General features: G+C 46.5%; 1 protein-coding gene across 1 annotated transcript; it reads left to right on the plus strand.

Annotated features, from left to right (window-relative positions):
* Positions 1 to 273: 273 nt before the first annotated feature.
* On the plus strand, positions 274 to 19012 carry LOC144674356 (calcyphosin-like protein; the record flags this gene model as incomplete). The annotated part of the gene is made up of 3 exons (XM_078535738.1): positions 274 to 483; positions 4282 to 4404; positions 18068 to 19012. Coding segments are annotated over 2 exons (312 nt in total), but the record flags the coding sequence as incomplete, so codon positions are not given.
* Positions 19013 to 22795: the final 3783 nt, after the last annotated feature.

A 22795-nucleotide genomic window follows, 5' to 3' on the forward strand; every position in this document is an offset into this window, starting at 1 on the left:
TCTGTCTTTCTCTGCACAGATGCTGTCAGACCTGCTGAGTTTTTCCAGCAATTTTTGTTTTTGTTTCAGATTTCCAGCATCCGCAGTATTTTGCTTTTATCACAATGGGAAAGTACTTGAATGTGCTGGGCTAGGGATTTGGAGATCGCTTGCATGTGTATCCTGCTCGGTTTCTTGGTATCAGAGCAGATGCAGGATTCACTCTGTGCCTGAATAAGTGATACAGGTTCACATATCTTCCCTCTCTCCCTCTTTATCTCTCTGCCTGCTCAGCCTCCCATGTCCAATGCAAGAAAAGAGGTCATACAACAGGCCTTTCGTAAACTGGACAAGACAGGAGATGGTGTGATAACCATTGAGGATTTGCAAGGAGTTTACAATGCCCGACATCACCCCAAGTATCAGAATGGGGAGTGGACAGAGGAGCAGGTCTTCAGGATTTTCCTGGATAGCTTTGACTCACCCTACGATAAGGATGGAATTGTGAGTGAGAGAGGGGCGAGCCCCTCAATAGCTGGAGCCCTCTGTTTGGGGGATTACAGACTGTGACATCTTACTGTGATTTGTTTGTAGTTACTGTGCATGGTCTAAGAACATGGTTCTGTTTCCCTGCTTGTGACAGCTGCATTCTGACCCTTGACTGCAAGGCAGCACTAGAAGCCTAATAATGGTGGTGGACTCGCCCCTGACACCACCCCCACCTCCTTATTAAGCGCAGGGTGGGGGGGTCAGACACGTAGCCCTGTCTAATTGAGCCAGTGGTGGCGGTGGTCATTCCAACAGCCTGCCATTAATATTTACATTGAGGGTCGCTCGGCAGTACAGAACCTGAGTATGGCTGAAAAAAGAGACATACTGGCAAAGCTTTTCATCTTACGCGCATCAGGACAGATATGCAAGAATAGCAAATCTCAAAGGGAAACAACAATTTATACTGCAAACAGTCTTCTCATGCAATATAAATTGTTGTTCCCCTTTGAGCTTTGACATTCTTGTGTATCTCAGGAACAAAGGGACCTTGGCGTGTGTGTCCATAGATCTCTGAAGGCAGAGGGGCATGTTAGTGCGGTGGTGAAAAAACCATATGGGACACTTGCCTTTATCAATTGAGGCATAGATTACAAAAGTAGGGAGGTCATGTTGGAGTTGTATAGAACCTTGGTGAGGCCACAGCTGGAGTACTGTGTGCAGTTCTGGTCACCACATTATAGGAAGGATGTGATTGCACTGGAGGGGGTGCAGAGGAGATTCACCAGGATGTTGCCTGGGATGAAACATTTAAGTTATGTAGAGAGGTTGGATAGACTTGGGTTGTTTTCGTTGGAGCAGAGAAGACTGAGGGGTGACCTGATCGAGGTGTACAAGATTATGAGGGGCATGGACAGGGTGGATAGGGAGCAGCTGTTCCCCTTAGTTGAAGGGTCTGTCACAAGGGGACATAAGTTCAAGGTGAGGGGCAGGAGGTTTAGCGGGGTATGTGAGGAAAAAACGTTTTTACCCAGAGGGTGGTGACAGTCTGGAATGCACTGCCTGGGAGGGTGGTGGAGGCGGGTTGCCTCACATCCTTTAAAAAGTACCTGGATGAGCACTTGGCACGTCATAACATTCAAGGCTATGGGTCAAGTGCTGGTAAATGGGATTAGGTAGGTAGGTCAGGTGTTTCTCATGTGTCAGTGCAGGCTCGATGGGCCGAAGGGCCTCTTCTGCACAGTGATTCTGTGTGATCTGTCCTGATGAGTGCAAGATGAAAAGCTTAGACAACAAGGGTTTTTTTAACAATACTTTAAAATGGGTGTGACCTAACAAATCCTGCTTTAACAGTGACATTAACCTGTTTAACTGTTAAATTTTATTTAGAAATTCGGCTGTACGATATTAGCAAAGCCTCAGCTAACATTGCAAAATTACAAACCAGCTGCCTCCAATGGAGGAGAGTGTGTATGTGTAGATTTGTCACAGCATTGCTCAGAGTGAACTGTGAAACCCCAGGAGTGACAAAGCACAGGCTATACACAAGACTGCAAGTGTCTTACTGGAAAGTGACTGTTAGCATTGGGCACGGGAGTCAGACAAGCGAGTGTCATCATTATCAGCTGAAGTGGGGGATAATTGGCAATCACGATATGCAGTGCCCCTACTGGTGGGAAAGTGCAATTACAATGTGATACGTTTACATAGGAAGTTTCCATTATAAACCAACACAGGGATTTCTAATGGAAGCATTAAAAATGATTATAACACAGGGGTCTGAATGGGAAGTAACAGTGGCTCTGGATACCATGCTGGATTGGTCATTTCTGGGCTCTATCCACAGTGGATTGTTCTGAGAGGGATTGTTTCCAACAGATCGAGGATTATTAGATGCAATCTGACTGGCTATTTTAAACCCATTGTATTAGCAGTGTGCCCCAGAATGCCTGGTAGGTAGGTATTCATTCCAATGACAGTCATCATGTTAGGGGTTTAGGGTTATATACCATCCACTCTAGTTTGAGTCTTGACCTACGGGGATTATAATCCCGGGGCTGCTATTGTACAAGGGCATGGATGGTACCTCAAGCCCTGCAGCAGTTACATTGTGTGGAGGAGACACATTTCCATAATTGTGGGAGCTGTGTTCAATTTCTACTGCTACTGGGTGGGTTGGGATTGAGGGTTATGGGGAGAAGGTGGGTAGATGGGGATTGAGGGTTATGGGGAGAAGATGGGTAGGTGGGGATTGAGGGTTATGGGGAGAAGATGGGTAGGTGGGGATTGAGGGATATGGGGAGAAGGTGGGTAGGTTGGGATTGAGGGATATGGGGAGAAGGTGGGTAGGTGGGATTGAGGGATATGGGGAGAAGGTGGGTAGGTGGGATTGAGGGATATGGGGAGAAGGTGTGTAGGTGGGATTGAGGGATATTGTGAGAAGGTGGGTTGGTGGGATTGAGGGATATGGGGAGAAGGTGGGTAGGTGGGATTGAGGGATATGGGGAGAAGGTGTGTAGGTGGGATTGAGGGATACTGTGAGAAGATGGGTAGATGGGATTGAGGGATATGGGGAGAAGGTAGGTAGGTGGAATTGAGGGATATGGGGAGAAGGTGGGTAGGTGGGATTGAGGGATATGGGGAGAAGCTTGGTAGGTGGGATTGAGGGATATGGGGAGAAGGTGGGTAGGTAGAATTGAGGGATATGGGGAGAAGGTGGGTAGGTGGAATTGAGGGATATGGGGAGAAGGTGGGTAGGTAGAATTGAGGGATATGGGGAGAAGGTGGGTGGGTGGGATTGAGGGACATGGGGAGAAGGTGTGTAGGTGGGATTGAGGGATATTGTGAGAAGATGGGTAGATGGGATTGAGGGATATGGGGAGAAGGTGGGTAGGTGGGATTGAGGGATATGGGGAGAAGCTTGGTAGGTGGGATTGAGGGATATGGGGAGAAGGTGGGTAGGTTGGGATTGAGGGATATGGGGAGAAGATGGGTAGGTGGAATTGAGGGATATGGGGAGAAGGTGGGTAGGTGGAATTGAGGGATATGGGGAGAAGGTGGGTAGGTGGGATTGAGGGATATTGGGAGGTGGGTAGATGGGATTGAGGGATATTGTGAGAAGGATAGGTTGGGATTGAGGGATATGGGGAGAAGGTGGGTGGGTGGGATTGAGGGATAGGGGGTGAAGGTGGTTAGGTTGGGAGTAACGGATATGGAGTGCAGGTGAGATTAAATAGCTTGTTAAGGGTTTGATTGAAGTTTTAGTGTGAGGCACCCCCAGCTCAGTATCTGGGAGTGTGTGTGATATCGATCAGTCTTATTCAGTATGAGGTTCCCCACTGCTCACCTGTTTAAACCAGCACTAAGCCGTAACAGAGCTGAAGGTTTGGTTCATTCTGTGATCAGATACCTGCTATGGGCTGGGTGATGGCGGGGACTACTTCAGTGGTGTTGCTCCTGCTGGCTGCAGAGTGTGTAGCTTCTCACTGTTTGGTCAGTACATGACGAATGGTCCCTTGGCTGAGATACTGGAGGAACCTGGTATCCATGTAAGACTTTCCCAGCAAAAGTGAACCCCTTCAGGAAAGGGAGCAATCTAGGCTGAAAGCATGTTAGAGTGGTCTCTGACCCAGCTCTCTCACTGCAGCAACAGTGCAACCCCTGCTGCTCAGCAACTGAGTCAATGTGTGTTTCTCCAGAGGAGAGAGGGAGCTTCAGGGCTGATTGAGACTCCAGCCCCTGGGTTTGGAAGTGCACTGTGCTGGTTATTGTGATGTAGGCAGATGTGATAAACCATGTTTGGTGTGACTATAGGTGACGATGGAGGAGTTTATAAATTACTATGCGGGTGTCAGTGCCTCCATAGACACAGATGTCTACTTCATTATCATGATGAAAAACGCCTGGAAACTGTGATGAACGTTCGTGTGCCTGGTGGTAAACTGCGGCTCTCTCTCTCACACACACGCAAGACATGCTCACTCTGATCATAATACATTCTGAGAAGAATAACCGGCTCCAAATATAACATCACCCTTCAGACAGACAGTGAAACAGAGAATCAGAATTGTAGACAGACAGCGAGACGGAGGATCAGAATCACAGACAGACAGCGAGACAGAAAATCAGAATTGCAGACAGAGACAGAGAATCAGAAAGACAGCAGACAGACTGAGACGGTGAATCAGAGCCACAGACAGACAGTGAGACGGAGAATCAGAGTCGCAGACAGACAGTGAGACGGAGAATCAGAGTCGCAGACAGACAGTGAGACGGAGAATCAGAGTCGCAGACAGACAGTGAGACGGAGAATCAGAGTCGCAGACAGACAGTGAGACGGAGAATCAGAGTCGCAGACAGACAGTGAGACGGAGAATCAGAGTCGCAGACAGACAGTGAGATGGAGAATCAGAGTCGCAGACAGACAGTGAGACGGAGAATCATAGTCGCAGACAGACAGTGAGACGGAGAATCAGAGTCGCAGACAGACAGTGAGACGGAGAATCAGAGTCGCAGACAGACAGTGAGACGGAGAATCAGAGTCACAGACAGACAGTGAGACGGGGAATCAGAGTCACAGACAGACAGTGATACAGAGAATCAGAGTCACAGACAGACAGTGAGACGGAGAATCAGAGTCGCAGACAGACAGTGAGACGGAGAATCAGAGTCGCAGACAGACAGTGAGACGGTGAATCAGAGTCACAGACACAGTGATACGGAGAATCAGAGTCGCAGACAGACAGTGAGACGGAGAATCAGAGTCGCAGACAGACAGTGAGACGGAGAATCAGAGTCGCAGACAGACAGTGAGACGGAGAATCAGAGTCGCAGACAGACAGTGAGACGGAGAATCATAGTCGCAGACAGACAGTGAGACGGAGAATCAGAGTCGCAGACAGACAGTGAGACGGAGAATCAGAGTCGCAGACAGACAGTGAGACGGAGAATCAGAGTCACAGACAGACAGTGAGACGGAGAATCAGAGTCACAGACAGACAGTGAGACGGGGAATCAGAGTCGCAGACAGACAGTGAGACGGTGAATCAGAGTCACAGACACAGTGATACGGAGAATCAGAGTCGCAGACAGACAGTGAGACGGAGAATCAGAGTCGCAGACAGACAGTGAGACGGAGAATCATAGTGGCAGACAGACAGTGAGACGGAGAATCAGAGTCACAGACAGACAGTGAGACGGAGAATCAGAGTCACAGACAGACAGTGAGACGGAGAATCAGAGTCACAGACAGACAGTGAGACGGAGAATCAGAGTCACAGACAGACAGTGAGACGGAGAATCAGAGTCACAGACAGACAGTGAGACGGAGAATCAGAGTCACAGACAGACAGTGAGACGGAGAACCAGAGTCGCAGACAGACAGTGAGACGGAGAATCAGAGTCACAGACAGACAGTGAGACGGAGAATCAGAGTCACAGACAGACAGTGAGACGGGGAATCAGAGTCGCAGACAGACAGTGAGACGGTGAATCAGAGTCACAGACACAGTGATACGGAGAATCAGAGTCGCAGACAGACAGTGAGACGGAGAATCAGAGTCGCAGACAGACAGTGAGACGGAGAATCATAGTGGCAGACAGACAGTGAGACGGAGAATCAGAGTCACAGACAGACAGTGAGACGGAGAATCAGAGTCACAGACAGACAGTGAGACGGAGAATCAGAGTCACAGACAGACAGTGAGACGGAGAATCAGAGTCACAGACAGACAGTGAGACGGAGAATCAGAGTCGCAGACAGACAGTGAGACGGAGAATCAGAGTCGCAGACAGACAGTGAGATGGAGAATCAGAGTCGCAGACAGACAGCGAGACGGAGAATCAGAGTCGCAGACAGACAGTGAGACGGAGAATCAGAGTCGCAGACACACAGTGAGACGGAGAATCATAGTCGCAGACAGACAGTGAGACGGAGAATCAGAGTCGCAGACAGACAGTGAGACGGAGAATCAGAGTCACAGACAGACAGTGAGACGGAGAATCAGAGTCACAGACAGACGGTGAGACGGGGAATCAGAGTCGCAGACAGACAGTGAGACGGTGAATCAGAGTCACAGACACAGTGATACGGAGAATCAGAGTCGCAGACAGACAGTGAGACGGAGAATCAGAGTCGCAGACAGACAGTGAGACGGAGAATCATAGTGGCAGACAGACAGTGAGACGGAGAATCAGAGTCACAGACAGACAGTGAGACGGAGAATCAGAGTCACAGACAGACAGTGAGACGGAGAATCAGAGTCACAGACAGACAGTGAGACGGAGAACCAGAGTCACAGACAGACAGTGAGACGAAGAATCAGAGTCACAGACAGACAGTGAGACGGAGAATCAGAGTCACAGACAGACAGTGAGACGGAGAACCAGAGTCACAGACAGACAGCGAGACGGAGAATCAGAGTCGCAGACAGACAGCGAGACGGAGAATCAGAGTCGCAGACAGACAGCGAGACGGAGAATCAGAGTCGCAGACACACAGTGAGACGGAGAATCAGAGTCGCAGACAGACAGTGAGACGGAGAATCAGAGTCGCAGACAGACAGTGAGACGGAGAATCAGAGTCACAGACACACAGTGAGACGGAGAATCAGAGTCGCAGACAGACAGCGAGACGGAGAATCAGAGTTACAGACGGACAGCGAGACGGAGAATCAGAGTCGCAGACAGACAGTGAGACGGAGAATCATAGTCGCAGACAGACAGTGAGACGGTGAATCAGAGTCGCAGACAGACAGTGAGACGGAGAATCAGAGTCACAGACAGACAGTGAGACGGAGAATCATAGTCGCAGACAGACAGTGAGACGGAGAATCAGAGTCGCAGACAGACAGTGAGACGGAGGAGGGTGAATCATCCCAGACAGACAGTGAGACGGAGGAGGGTGAATCATCCCAGACAGATGATGTATTAACTCTTTCTTCGTCTGTTGATGTCCCTCAGGTCCCCACAATCAGCTCCTCTCAATCGACTCACTGTCAGGTTATTTTTTCCAGAATGCAGCTTCCATTACATCTCCTGTAACTGCTCCTCAATCTGCTGTTCTGTGCTCTGTATATTTACCTGTATTTAGGTTGTCTGTGTATTTGTGTGAAACAGGTAAGTCTCTGAGAAATGGTGTGATTGGTTGAATCCTATTCCCCCGTCAATGTCCCTGTCATAAATTGTTCACTACATGAAGCAGCCAGAGCCAACACCAGAGGGTGAGGGACAATTACTGAGTCTTAATGTGCCACAGGCAACCCTGAGAACATTGCTTCACAGCTCCCCACCCCCTTAACCCTCAGCCCCCCTCACAGCACAACAGCCCCCTCATGCATCAACACCCCCCTGACACCCCTCCACCCCCTCAGCAATCGACCCACCCCTCACCCTCAACTTGCCCTATACCTTCCACACCCCCCTTTGCCTCTCCACACCCCTTCACCCCTCAACACCCTCCCTCACACCTTAGCACCCTCCCTCGGACCTCAGCACCCTCCCTCGCACCTCAGCACCCTCCCTCGCACCACCTCTCCTCCCTCGCCTCCGAGCACCCCCTCAACCCTTCCTCACCCTCAACTATCCCTCACCGCTCAACCCTCCCTCACCCCCGTCACCTCTCAACAACCCTCACTCCACAGCCCCACCCCTCAAGCTCCTGCCCTCAGCCCCTCATTCCACCTCCCCCTTGCCCTTCACCCCTCACAGCCTCCTCCTTACTCCCTCGGCCCCCATAACCCCTTCCTCTCATCCTCACAGCCCCTCCAGTGGGTCCTGTCCCTCCGTCTCCCCTCCCCTTTCTTCCACCCCACCCCCCATTTGTCCCTACTCTGGTGTTCTGCAGTTGTCGCTGTGTTGCTGAATGAGATCTCCCTGTCTTTCTCTGCCTCTCCCCTTCTGCTCTGTCATTTCCACTAACTGATGGTTTAACAGAATCCCACAGCAAATAATTCCTTGCCGTGTGTGATATGTTAAAGGGGATTTGCCAGCACTCTGACTCCACTGAGGTTTTGATCTAAAGCTGATCTCTCTGAGCCTGTCACAGGAATTAGCTGTGTATTTAAGTCAAATGGTTATTAATGGCAGGCTGCCATCCTACACCTGGATTAGGCACTCGAACCCTACATCTGGATTAGGCACTCGAATCCTACATCTGGATTAGGCACTCGAATCCTACATCTGGATTAGGCACTCGAAGAGCCACACCCTGTGGATTTCTGATTGCTTCATATCCGTTTTCCTGATTTTCTATCTGTTATCCACACAGTGACCTCACCGTGGGCCACCGCCTGTGGTTTAAGGGGCATTAAACGCCCATGATTCTGACCTAACCTCAGGAGTGTTCACCAAGTGATGGTACATCACCTTTAATAGTGTAATAGAATAGCGAATGTTGCCAATGATGGATTTGATGGGGCCTCACACTGACTTCACGAGGCACTGTGACAAACCTGACTGAATCCATCATTGTGATTCAATGATACCTCAGGATCTCTCCTTTTAACCCTCAGCCAATCAGGGTCCATCTCCTCATGCAGGTATCATTGAATGTCCAGTTTCAACACCAATGTTTGGAGTTTGAAATTATTACTAACCAGAATTAACTGTCATAGTTCAATCTAAATGACCTATCCTAACTGCATTGTTATACAGCACCTAACAATACCATACAGACACACACTCAGTGCCAGGATCAAGAGAGAGAAAGACACAGACTAGCAGCAATACAATTTCACAACTCGAGACTATTGCACATGAACATAAGGCACTCAGCACCAGCACTGAGATAATAATTCACACTCTCTCTCAGAAGCACTCTATCAGTATTGAGACACACACACTCAAACACACACACACACACACTCACTCACACTCAAACACTCACACACACACACTCTCACACACACAAACACACACACACACACTCACACAGACACACACTCACACACACACAAACACACACACACACACACTCACACAGACACACACTCACACACACACAAACACACACACACACACAGACACACACACACACACAAACACACACACACACTCACACAGACACACACACACACACAAACACACACACTCTCACAGACATACACTCACACACACACACACACTCTCATACACACAAACACATACACACCTCACACACACTCTCACACACACACTCACACACACAAACACACACACACACAGACACACACACACACACACTCTCATACACACAAACACATACACACCTCACACACACTCTCACACACACACTCTCACACACACAAACACACACACACACACAAACACACACACTCACACAGACACACACACACACACTCATACACACAAACACATACACACCTCACACACACTCTCACACACACACTCACTCTCACACACAAACACACCCACACACACAAACACACACACCCACACCTCACACACACACACACTCTCACACACACAAACACACACACACTCAATGCACACACACTCTCTCACTCTCTCACACACACACCTCTCTCACACACACTCAATGCACACACACTCTCTCACACTCTCTCACACACACACTCACCTCTCTCACACACGCACACACACACACACACTCAGGCATTCATTCGCAATGGAATACATGCTCACAAACACCCATTAGCTCTCACACCACACACGCTCTCTCTCTGATGCAGCCTCACTCCCCACTGAAGCACTCATTTAACTCATTAGTGAGACTCTCAATAGATGTGTAGCTTATTGAATGGCTGAACTAATGTGTGGAAGAGGCTGCCTGTAACAAGTGAGTTTGTGATCATGTATCTGTGGTGAGTGAGTGTACCTGTTACAGCAGGGTGTGTGCACATGTAAAATGGTGCAGAGTGTGTGTACTCTCTCCAGCATTTGTGTGCGTAATGGGGGTGAGTGAGTTTGTGTGTGTTCCTGTAACAGCACGTTGAATGTGTGTGTGTTTTCTAATAAGAACATAAGAAATAGAAGCAGGAGTAGGCCATTCGGCCCCTCAAACCTGCCCCGTCATTCAATAAGATCATGGCTGATCTGCCCCAGGCCTCAACTCCTCTTTCGTGCCAGCTCCTCATAGCCCTCAACTCCCCGATATTTCAAAAATCTATCTACCTCTTTAAATACTTTCAGTGATCGAACCTCCACAGCTCTGAGGTAGAGAATTCCAGACATTCACTACCCTCTGGGAGAAGAAATTCCTTCACATCTCAGTTTTAAATGAGTGACCCCTTATTCTGTAACTATGTCCCCTAGTTTGAGATTCCCCCACTAGTGGAAACATCTTCGCAGCATCTACCCTGTCAAGCCCCCTCAGAATCTTGTACATTTCAATAAGAACCTGTTTAGCCGTTCTTGATAAGTCAATCCCTTCATCCCAGGAATCAGCCTTGTGAATCTCTTTTGAACTTATGGTTGTGTGTGTTTGTAATGGTGTTGAGTATATGTGTTTGTAACGGTGTTGAGTATGTGTGTTTGTAACGGTGTTGAGTATGAGTGTTTGTAACAGTGTTGAGTATGTGTGTTTGTAACGGTGTTGAGTATGTGTGTTTGTAACGGTGTTGAGTATGTGGTTGTAACGGTGTTGAGTATGTGTGTTTGTAACGGTGTTGAGTATGAGTGTTTGTAACGGTGTTGAGTATGTGTGTTTGTAACGGTGTTGAGTATGTGTTTGTAACGGTGTTGAGTATGTGTGTTTGTAACGGTGTTGAGTATGTGTGTTTGTAACGGTGTTGAGTATGTGTGTTTGTAATGGTGTTGAGTATGTGTGTTTGTAACGGTGTTGAGTATGTGAGTTTGTAACGGTGTTGAGTATGTGTGTTTGTAACGGTGTTGGGTATGTGTGTTTGTAACGGTGTTGAGTATGTGTGTTTGTAACGGTGTTGAGTATGTGTGTTTGTAAAGGTGTTGAGTATGAGTGTTTGTAACGGTGTTGAGAATGTGTGTTTGTAACGGTGTTGAGTATGTGTGTTTGTAACGGTGTTGAGTATGTGTGTTTGTAACGGTGTTGAGTATGTGGTTGTAACGGTGTTGAGTATGTGTGTTTGTAACGGTGTTGAGTATGAGTGTTTGTAACGGTGTTGAGTATGTGTGTTTGTAACAGTGTTGAGTATGTGTTTGTAACGGTGTTGAGTATGTGTGTTTGTAACGGTGTTGAGTATGTGTGTTTGTAACGGTGTTGAGTATGAGTGTTTGTAACAGTGTTGAGTATGTGTGTTTGTAACGGTGTTGAGTATGTGTGTTTGTAACGGTGTTGAGTATGTGATTGTAACGGTGTTGAGTATGTGTGTTTGTAACAGTGTTGAGTATGAGTGTTTGTAACGGTGTTGAGTATGTGTGTTTGTAACGGTGTTGAGTATGTGTGTTTGTAACGGTGTTGAGTATGTGCGTTTGTAACGGTGTTGAGTATGTGTGTTTGTAAAGGTGTTGAGTATGTGTGTTTGTAACGGTGTTGAGTATGTGAGTTTGTAACGGTGTTGAGTATGTGTGTTTGTAACGGTGTTGAGTATGTGTGTTTGTAACGGTGTTGAGTATGTGTGTTTGTAAAGGTGTTGAGTATGAGTGTTTGTAACGGTGTTGAGAATGTGTGTTTGTAACGGTGTTGAGTATGTGTGTTTGTAACGGTGTTGAGTATGTGTGTTTGTAACGGTGTTGAGTATGAGTGTTTGTAACGGTGTTGAGTATGAGTGTTTGTAACGGTGTTGAGTATGAATGTTTGTAACGGTGTTGAGTATGTGTGTTTGTAACGGTGTTGAGTATGAGTGTTTGTAACGGTGTTGAGTATGTGTGTTTGTAACGGTTTTGAGTATGAGTGTTTGTAACAGTGTTGAGAATGTGTGTTTGTAACAGTGTTGAGTATGTGTGTTTGTAACGGTGTTGAGTATGTGTGTTTGTAACGGTGTTGAGTATGAGTGTTTGTAACGGTGTTGAGTATGTGTGTTTGTAACGGTGTTGGGTATGTGTGTTTGTAACGGTGTTGAGTATGTGTGTTTGTAACGGTGTTGGGTATGTGTGTTTGTAACGGTGTTGAGTATGTGTGTTTGTAACGGTGTTGAGTATGTGTGTTTGTAAAGGTGTTGAGTATGAGTGTTTGTAACGGTGTTGAGAATGTGTGTTTGTAACGGTGTTGAGTATGTGTGTTTGTAACGGTGTTGAGTATGTGTGTTTGTAACGGTGTTGAGTATGTGTTTGTAACGGTGTTGAGTATGTGTGTTTGTAACGGTGTTGAGTATGAGTGTTTGTAATGGTGTTGAGTATGTGTGTTTGTAACGGTGTTGAGTATGTGTTTGTAACGGTGTTGAGTATGTGTGTTTGTAACGGTGTTGAGTATGTGTGTTTGTAACGGTGTTGAGTATGAGTGTTTGTAACAGTGTTGAGTATGTGTGTTTGTAACGGTGTTGAGTATGTGTGTTTGTAACGGTGTTGAGTATGTGGTTGTAACGGTGTTGAGTATGTGTGTTTGTAACGGTGTTGAGTATGAGTGTTTGTAACGGTGTTGAGTATGTGTGTTTGTAACGGTGTTGAGTATGTGTGTTTGTAAAGGTGTTGAGTATGTGTGTTTGTAACGGTGTTGAGTATGTGAGTTTGTAACGGTGTTGAGTATGTGTGTTTGTAACGGTGTTGAGTATGTGTGTTTGTAACGGTGTTGAGTATGTGTGTTTGTAACGGTGTTGAGTATGTGTGTTTGTAACGGTGTTGAGTATGTGAGTTTGTAACGGTGTTGAGTATGTGTGTTTGTAACGGTGTTGGGTATGTGTGTTTGTAACGGTGTTGAGTATGTGTGTTTGTAACGGTGTTGAGTATGTGTGTTTGTAAAGGTGTTGAGTATGAGTGTTTGTAACGGTGTTGAGAATGTGTGTTTGTAACGGTGTTGAGTGTGTGTGTTTGTAACGGTGTTGAGTATGTGTGTTTGTAACGGTGTTGAGTATGAGTGTTTGTAACGGTGTTGAGTATGAGTGTTTGTAACGGTGTTGAGTATGTGTGTTTGTAACGGTGTTGAGTATGTGTGTTTGTAACGGTGTTGAGTATGAGTGTTTGTAACGGTGTTGAGTATGTGTGTTTGTAACGGTGTTGAGTATGAGTGTTTGTAACAGTGTTGAGAATGTGTGTTTGTAACAGTGTTGAGTATGTGTGTTTGTAACGGTGTTGAGTATGTGTGTTTGTAACGGTGTTGAGTATGAGTGTTTGTAACGGTGTTGAGTATGTTTGTAACGGTGTTGAGTTTGTGTGTTTGTACAAATGGTGATGTGTGTGTTTGTAACGGTGTTGAGTATGTGTGTTTGTAACGGTGTTGAGTATGTGTGTTTGCAACGGTGTTGAGTATGTGTGTTTGTAACGGTGTTGAGTATGTGTGTTTGTAACGGTGTTGGGTATGTGTGTTTGTAACGGTGTTGAGTATGAGTGTTTGTAACGGTGTTGAGTATGTGTGTTTGTAACGGTGTTGAGTATGTGTGTTTGTAAAGGTGTTGAGTATGTGTGTTTGTAACGGTGTTGAGTATGTGTGTTTGTAACGGTGTTGAGTATGAGTGTTTGTAACGGTGTTGAGTATGTTTGTAACGGTGTTGAGTTTGTGTGTTTGTACAAATGGTGATGTGTGTGTTTGTAACGGTGTTGAGTATGTGTGTTTGTAACGGTGTTGAGTATGTGTGTTTGTAACGGTGTTGAGTATGTGCGTTTGTAACGGTGTTGAGTATGTGTGTTTGTAACGGTGTTGAGTATGTGTGTTTGCAACGGTATTGAGTATGAGTGTTTGTAACGGTGTTGAGTATGTGTGTTTGTAACGGTTTTGAGTATGAGTGTTTGCAACGGTGTTGAGTATGTGTGTTTGTAACGGTTTTGAGTATGAGTGTAACAGTGTTGAGAATGTGTGTTTGTAACAGTGTTGAGTATGTGTGTTTGTAACGGTTTTGAGTATGAGTGTTTGCAACGGTGTTGAGTATGTGTGTTTGTAACGGTTTTGAGTATGAGTGTTTGTAACGGTGTTGAGAATGTGTGTTTGTAACAGTGTTGAGTATGTGTGTTTGTAACGATGTTGAGTATGTGTGTTTGCAACGGTGTTGAGTATGTGTGTTTGTAACGGTGTTGAGTATGTGTGTTTGTAATGGTGTTGAGTATGAGTGTTTGTAACGGTGTTGAGTATGTGTGTTTGTAACGGTGTTGGGTTTGTGTGTTTGTAACGGTGTTGAGTATGTGTGTTTGCAACGATGTTGAGTATGTGTGTTTGTAACGGTGTTGAGTATGAGTGTTTGTAACGGTATTGAGTATGTGTGTTTGTAACAGTGTTGAGTATGTGTGTTTGTAACAGTGTTGAGTATGTGTGTTTGTAACGGTTTTGAGTATGAGTGTTTGTAACAGTGTTGAGTATGTGTGTTTGTAACGGTGTTGAGTATGTGTGTTTGTAACGGTGTTGAGTATGAGTGTTTGTAACGATGTTGAGTATGAGTGTTTGTAACGGTGTTGAGTATGTGTGTTTGTAACGGTGTTGAGTATGTGTGTTTGTAACGGTGTTGGGTATGTGTGTTTGTAACGGTGTTGAGTATGAGTGTTTGTAACGGTGTTGAGTATGTGTGTTTGTAACGGTGTTGAGTATGTGTGTTTGTAAAGGTGTTGAGTATGTGTGTTTGTAACGGTGTTGAGTATGTGTTTTTGTAACGGTGTTGAGTATGAGTGTTTGTAACGGTGTTGAGTATGTTTGTAACGGTGTTGAGTTTGTGTGTTTGTACAAATGGTGATGTGTGTGTTTGTAACGGTGTTGAGTATGTGTGTTTGTAACGGTGTTGAGTATGTGTGTTTGTAACGGTGTTGAGTATGTGCGTTTGTAACGGTGTTGAGTATGTGTGTTTGTAACGGTGTTGAGTATGTGTGTTTGCAACGGTATTGAGTATGAGTGTTTGTAACGGTGTTGAGTATGTGTGTTTGTAACGGTTTTGAGTATGAGTGTTTGCAACGGTGTTGAGTATGTGTGTTTGTAACGGTTTTGAGTATGAGTGTAACAGTGTTGAGAATGTGTGTTTGTAACAGTGTTGAGTATGTGTGTTTGTAACGGTTTTGAGTATGAGTGTTTGCAACGGTGTTGAGTATGTGTGTTTGTAACGGTTTTGAGTATGAGTGTTTGTAACGGTGTTGAGAATGTGTGTTTGTAACAGTGTTGAGTATGTGTGTTTGTAACGATGTTGAGTATGTGTGTTTGCAACGGTGTTGAGTATGTGTGTTTGTAACGGTGTTGAGTATGTGTGTTTGTAATGGTGTTGAGTATGAGTGTTTGTAACGGTGTTGAGTATGTGTGTTTGTAACGGTGTTGGGTTTGTGTGTTTGTAACGGTGTTGAGTATGTGTGTTTGCAACGATGTTGAGTATGTGTGTTTGTAACGGTGTTGAGTATGAGTGTTTGTAACGGTATTGAGTATGTGTGTTTGTAACAGTGTTGAGTATGTGTGTTTGTAACAGTGTTGAGTATGTGTGTTTGTAACGGTTTTGAGTATGAGTGTTTGTAACAGTGTTGAGTATGTGTGTTTGTAACGGTGTTGAGTATGTGTGTTTGTAACGGTGTTGAGTATGAGTGTTTGTAACGATGTTGAGTATGAGTGTTTGTAACGGTGTTGAGTATGTGTGTTTGTAACGGTGTTGAGTATGTGTGTTTGTAACGGTGTTGAGTATGTGTGTTTGTAATGGTGTTGAGTATGAGTGTTTGTAACGGTGTTGAGCATGTGTGTTTGTAACGGTGTTGAGTATGTGTGTTTGTAACGGTGTTGAGTATGTGTGTTTGTAACGGTGTTGGGTTTGTGTGTTTGTAACGGTGTTGAGTTTGTGTGTTTGTACAAATGGTGATGTGTGTGTTTGTAACGGTGTTGAGTGTGTTTGTAACGGTGTTGAGTTTGTGTGTTTGTAACGGTGTTGAGTTTGTGTGTTTGTAACGGTGTTGAGTATGTGTGTTTGTAACGGTGTTGAGTATGTGTGTTTGTACAAATGGTGATTTGTGTGTTCTCTAATGGTTGTGTGTGTAATGGTGGTGAGTGAGTGTGTGTGTAAAACAGCGGGCAGGATTTTGAGTTTGGTGTGCGGGTGTGGTCGGTGGGCCTGGGAGCAGCCGGGAAACGGGCCATCACCCACCACCAGCCCCGACCCCAATTTGACACGGGCTGGCCAATTAACAGCCAGCGAACATGAAAGGCAAAAGCAAAAAACTGCGGATGCTGGAAACCCAAAACAAAAATAAAAATAGCTGGAAAAACTCAGCAGGTCTGACAGCATCTGCGGAGAGGAACACGGTTAACATTTCGAGTCCGTATGACTCTTCAACAGAACGTGATTGTTGGCACTGGCTGGATCTGATGAAATGTCTTCGACCTGAAACATTAACTCTATTTTTCTCCCATTGCTGCTGCCAGATCTGCTGAGTATTTAGAATAGTTTCTGGGCAGAATCTTGCCCTTGGATGGCGGGCGGGCAGCCGACCCCCGCCACTGAAACGGGGCCCGCTGCCATTTTAAGTGGCTGGGCCAATTAAGGCCCGCCCAGCGGCATCCCCGACAGGAAGCGTTATGCGCTTACTGTGTGGGGGGGGAGGGAGGGAATCCCCAGCTGTGAAAGTGCACTCTGAGTGCATGCACGCGAAAGAGCTCACTGCTCCCTGAGGCAAAGTCCTGTCTCAGGGAGAACACTGACAGTGGAAAAGCCTTTAAAAATAAAAACATTAAAAATTATTAACATGTCCCCCTCATGTGACAATGTCACACGAGATGGGACATGTTAATAAAAAACACATCAACTTTATTATTCTTGTACAAAACGGACATGAAACCTCATCCCGCCAGTGGATGAAGTTTCATGAATAATCTGAAGCCCGCTGGGGCTCCTGGCCTGCTCGCCAGCCTTAAGCTTGGCCGGGCAGGTCTTTAATTAGCCTGTCAGTGGCCTCAATTGGCCATTGACAGGTCGGCGGGAGGCCAGCTGATTTCACTGTCTGCCCGCCTTCCTAAAAATTTAAATGGACCAGGATGACGTCGGGGGTTCCTCCTGACATCATCCCACGTCATTTTCCCCTCGGCGAGCGGGCCCCACCCCCAAATCACCGAGGGGAAAATCCTGGCCAATGAGTGAGTGTGTGTGTGTGTGTGTATGAATAACAACGAATGAGTGTGGGTGTGTAAATAACAGTGAATGTGTGTCTTTGTGTGTGAAAAACAGCATGTGTATGTGTCTGTTGTGTGTGTGAGAAAAACAGTGAATGACTGTGTGAGAGTGAGTGAGTGTGTGAGAGAGGGAACATTTGTGTAATAGTGAGCGAGTGTGAGTGTGAGCAAAATAGTGAATGACTGTGTGAGAGTGAGTGTGTGTGAGAGAGAGGGGACGTTCGTGTGATAGTGAGCGAGTGTGTATGTGTGAAAAACAGTGAATGACTGTGTGAGAGTGTGAGTGTGTGAGAGAGAGAGAGTGAGTGAATGTCTGTGTGAGAAAGGGAATGTTTGTGTGTTAGTGAGCAAGCGTGTGTGAGAGAGAGTGGGTGTATGTGTGTGAGAGAGGAAGAGAGTGTGTGTGTGTGTTTTCCAACTGATACCAGCTTCTTTTATCTCTCTTGTCTGCAGGTCACCAAACTTGAATTTTTAAATTACTATTCAGGAGTAAGTGCCTCTATTGACAATGATGCCTATTTCATCCTAATGATGAGGAGCTCTTGGCGATTATGATGAATCCTGATTGTTCGATTTCCCTATTTGGAGAAGCACTGACAGTGAACAGAGCTGAGACAGATTGGATAACCTCATCTGGGTTCTGAGATTCTGACTGGGAATGACTTACAATCACTGTCACTAATCCAGCTGATTTTATTTTCCTGTTTTTGTAATCAATGACACGTGATGTTTGTGAGTTCCTGCCTTCACTGACTGTGTTGCTGGTGTGATAACTAACACTGGAACCATTCTGGTGCTGGTGCTGGTCTGTAGAGCTGATGATGGCCAAATTGTTAATGAATCTGTTGTGTCTCAGTCCTCCTGTCCTCACACTTTCACCACTGCCAGGTAAAGTGAGCAGGTTGCATGATCAATTTCAGTAGCAGATTGTGAGGCAACCTCAGCTCCCTCCCTCTGATAAGTTGCCTCCATAGCTGAGGGTCCCAGATTGGCCAAGGGACTGCGTCCTCTCACCCTGATAGTGCCAATTCCTGACCAGTCTGTACTAGACTGTCTAATCCAGGCTTGTCCAGCTTTTTGTGTTGGGGGCAGGGAGCAACATTTCCTTGTTTTTTCTCACTCAAGGGGTGAATGAGCAGATTTCGGTCGGACAAATTAATTTAAAAAAACAGTCGAGTGTGAAGAAAAGAAACAATTTGCTGAGCAAAAGTAAAGCAATGTCAAAGCAATAAATTGATACTAAAAAGAGTAATGACTAAGAATGACTATTAGAGTGTAAAAGGGTCAGAGTGTGTGTGTCGGGCTCAGGGAGTTCACCCACTCACCCTCCCCCACTGTAAGAGTGGGTGAGAGTATGCGTTGGTGTGCGGGGGTGAGGGTGACTGAGAATCCTGAAGCTGGGAGTGAGCCAGACACACACTCTCACTCTCTCCCTCCCTCTCACTCATGCACACACACACATTCACCCTCCCTCTGTCTCTCACACACTCACTCTCCCTCTCTCACACACTCACTCTCCCTCCCTCACACACTCTCACTCTCTCCCTCCCTCTCACTCGTGCACACACACACACACACATTCACCCTCCCTCTGTCTCACACACACTCACTCTCCCTCTCACACACGCTCTCACTCCCTCCCTCTCTCTCACTCGTGCGCACACACACACACTCACTGTCCCTCTCTCACACACACACATTCTCTCCCTCCCTCTGTCTCACACACACTCACTCTCCCTCCCTCACACACTCTCACTCTCTCCCTCCCTCTCTCTCACTCGTGCGCACACACACACATTCACCCTCCCTCTCTCACACACACACATTCACCCTCCCTCTCTCTCACACACACTCACTCTCCCTCCCTCACACACTCTCATTCTCTCCCTCCCTCTCTCTCACTTGTGCGCGCACACACATTCACCCTCCCTCTCTCTCACACACTCACTCTCCCTCTCTCACACACACACTCACTCTCCCTCCCTCACACTCATTCTCTCCCTCCCTCTCTCTCACACATGCACGCGCACACACACACACTCTCCCTCCCTCTCTCACACACACACACACACTCTCCCTCCCTCTCTCACACACACACTCACTCTCTCCCTCCCTCTCATGCGCACACAAGCACTCACTCTCCCTCTCTCTCACACACACTCACTCTCCCTTTCTCACACACACTCTCACTCTCTCCCTCTCTCTCTCACACACATTGTCTCCCTCTCTCACATACACACACACTCTCTCCCTTTCACACATGCAGACACGCATTCCCTCTCTCTCTTTTGCATACACTCTCTCCCTGCCTCTCTCTCAGTTGCAAGCACACATACACTCTCTCTCTCTCACACACGCAAACACACACTATCCCTGTATCTAACCCTATGCTGTCCCTGTCCTGGGAGTGTTTGATGGGGACAGTGTAGAGGGAGCTTTACACTCTCCCCGTGCTGTACCTGTCCTGGGAGTGTTTGATGGGGACAGTGTAGAGGGAGCTTTACTCTGTATCTAACCCCGTGCTGTACCTGCCCTGGGAGTGTTTGATGGGGACAGTGTAGAGGGAGCTTTACTCTGAATCTAACCCCGTGCTGTACCTGTCCTGGGAGTGTTTGATGGGGACAGTGTAGAGGGAGCTTTACTCTGTATCTAACCCCATGCTGTACCTGCCCTGGGAGTGTTTGATGGGGACAGTGTAGAGGGAGCTTTACTCTGTATCTAACCCTGTGCTGTACCTGTCCTGAGAGTGTTTGATGGGGACAGTGTAGAGGGAGCTTTACTCTGTATCTAACCCCGTGCTGTCCCTGTCCTGGGAGTGTTTGATGGGGACAGTGTAGAGGGAGCTTTACTCTGTATCTAACCCTGTGCTGTACCTGTCCTGGGAGAATTGATGGGGACAGTGTAGAGGGAGCTTTAGGAGCATCTTCCTGATTGTTTTGGTCAAAAATCACTCGGATTGGTCTTGATTTAATATATATTGTTTATATTGACACTTGATCCTGTTTTTACTCTTTTTAGTTCATGTCTGAATTTGTGTCTGTGTCTAGTTTCTCTCTTACCTGCCCTCATGCCCTCTCCAAGTTCAGTTTGTGCAGGAGATGCACCTCTTGTTCCCTGGACCCCATTCCCGCTAAACTGCTGACTACGCACTTCGCCTCCGGGCCTCATGTTAGCCGGTGTTGGTAATGGTTCTCTCTCCTTGGGTACTGTCTTCCCTTCCTCCAATCTGCTGTCATCACCCCTTTCTCTGCTCAAAAGAAGTAACCCTTGACCCCACTGTCCTTGCAAACTACCAGCCCGTCTCCAACCTCCCTTTTCTCTCCAAGCTCCATAAACGAGTTGTTGCCTCCCAAATCAGATCCATACCAACCTTCTCTGGAACTCCGTGTTTAAAACTCTCTAATCAGGTTTCTGGCCCTGCCACAGCTCCCGAAACTGCTCTTATCAGAGTCAGTAATGACCTCCTGTGTGACTGTGACTGAGGTAAACTTTCCCTCCTCATCCTTCTCGACCTGTCTGCAGCCTTTGACCTGGGTGACCACACCATCCTCCCCCAGCGTCTCTCCATTGTTGCCCAGCTGGCTGGGACTGGCGCGGTTTAGTTCTATTCCTACCAGTCCAATAATAACCACACCGTCATCTCTAATGGCTTCTCTTCCTGCTCCTGCACTATTACTTCGGGTGTCCCCCAAGGATCTATCCTTGACCCCCTTTTATTTCTCATCTTCACTCTGCCCCTTTTGGTTAAGCGACATCTCGATTTTAAAACTCTGATCCTTGTTTTCAAATCCCTCCATGGCATCAGCCCTCCCTATCCCTGTAATCTCTGCCAGCCCCTAAAGCGCTCAAAGATCTCTGTGCCCACCTAACTCGGACCTCTTGAGCACCCCCAATTTTAATTGTTCCACCATTGCCAGTTGTACTTTTACTGTCAACGTCCTAACCTTTGGAATTCCCTTACCAAACTTCTCTGAGTCTCCACTCCTTTAAGATACTCCTTAAAACCTACCTTTTGAACCAAACATTTGGTCACCTGCCCTAAAACCTTCTTATATGGCTAGGTGTCAAATTAATTTTATAGAAATATTTCAAAATTCTCAATGTTCACCGTTGCTCATCTACTGTCATCCTTTTAATCTAATTTCCCAGTCAATAGTAGGCAACTCGCCCCTCTCATATTTATCTAATTGGTTTTATTTAGGACATATGTATAACACTCCCAAACATAACGAAATTCTACTATATTGTGATCACTCTTTCCCAGAGGATCCCTTATTATGGCGATGCCTCATTGTGAAAAACAAGATCCAAAATAGCCCCTTACTTGGCTGGTTCACGACATATTGTTCTAAGAAACACTCAAATGCATTCCCATGAACTCCTCCACCAAACTACTTCTGCTGATTTGATTTGTCAGTCTGTAATGAAAAGGAAAGCCCCACAATTATTGCATTGCCTCTGTTACCAGCTCCCTGATGGGGAGACTGAAGCCATTGTTTTCAGTTCCCGTTCCAGACTTGATTCCCCAGCTAGCTTTGTCCCTCTCCTCGGCAACAGCCTGTGGTTCGCAACCTTGGTGTCACATTTGAATCTGAGATGAGCTTCCAACCTCATGTTTATCATTAAGAGCACCCATGTCCACCTCTGTCACATTGCCTGACTTTATCCTATTTCAGCTAATCCGCTGCTGAAACCCTCATTCATGCTTTCGTTCCCTCTGTACTGGACTATTCCAACGCACTCCTGGCCGGCCTCCCATGTTCCATCCTTTGATGTAATCCAAATGCTGCTGTTATGTCTTCACTTCCAGTAAGGCCTGTTGCTGTATCACCCCTGTGCTCCTGACTTACATTGGCTCCTGTTCACACACTTTGTAGACTTTAAAATTCTCATCCTTGTTTTCAAATCTATCCATGGCCTTGCCCCCCTCCCCCCACCTCCCTTTTCTCTCTAATTTCCCACTGCACAACCCTCTTGAGATATCTGCGCTCCTCTAGTCCTGGCCTCTTCAGCCTCCCCAATTTCCATCGCTCCACCATTGGCGGCCGTGCCTTCAGCTGCCTGGGTCCCCAAACTCTGGAAATCCCCCCCTAAACCTCTCCACCTCACGTTCCTTTAAGATATTCCTTAAAAACTACCTCTTTGACCAAGCTTTTGGCCATCTGACCTAATATCTCCTTA

This window comes from Cetorhinus maximus, unplaced genomic scaffold (assembly GCF_964194155.1).
Source record: "Cetorhinus maximus unplaced genomic scaffold, sCetMax3.hap1.1 HAP1_SCAFFOLD_633, whole genome shotgun sequence".
Classification (NCBI taxonomy): domain Eukaryota; kingdom Metazoa; phylum Chordata; class Chondrichthyes; order Lamniformes; family Cetorhinidae; genus Cetorhinus; species Cetorhinus maximus.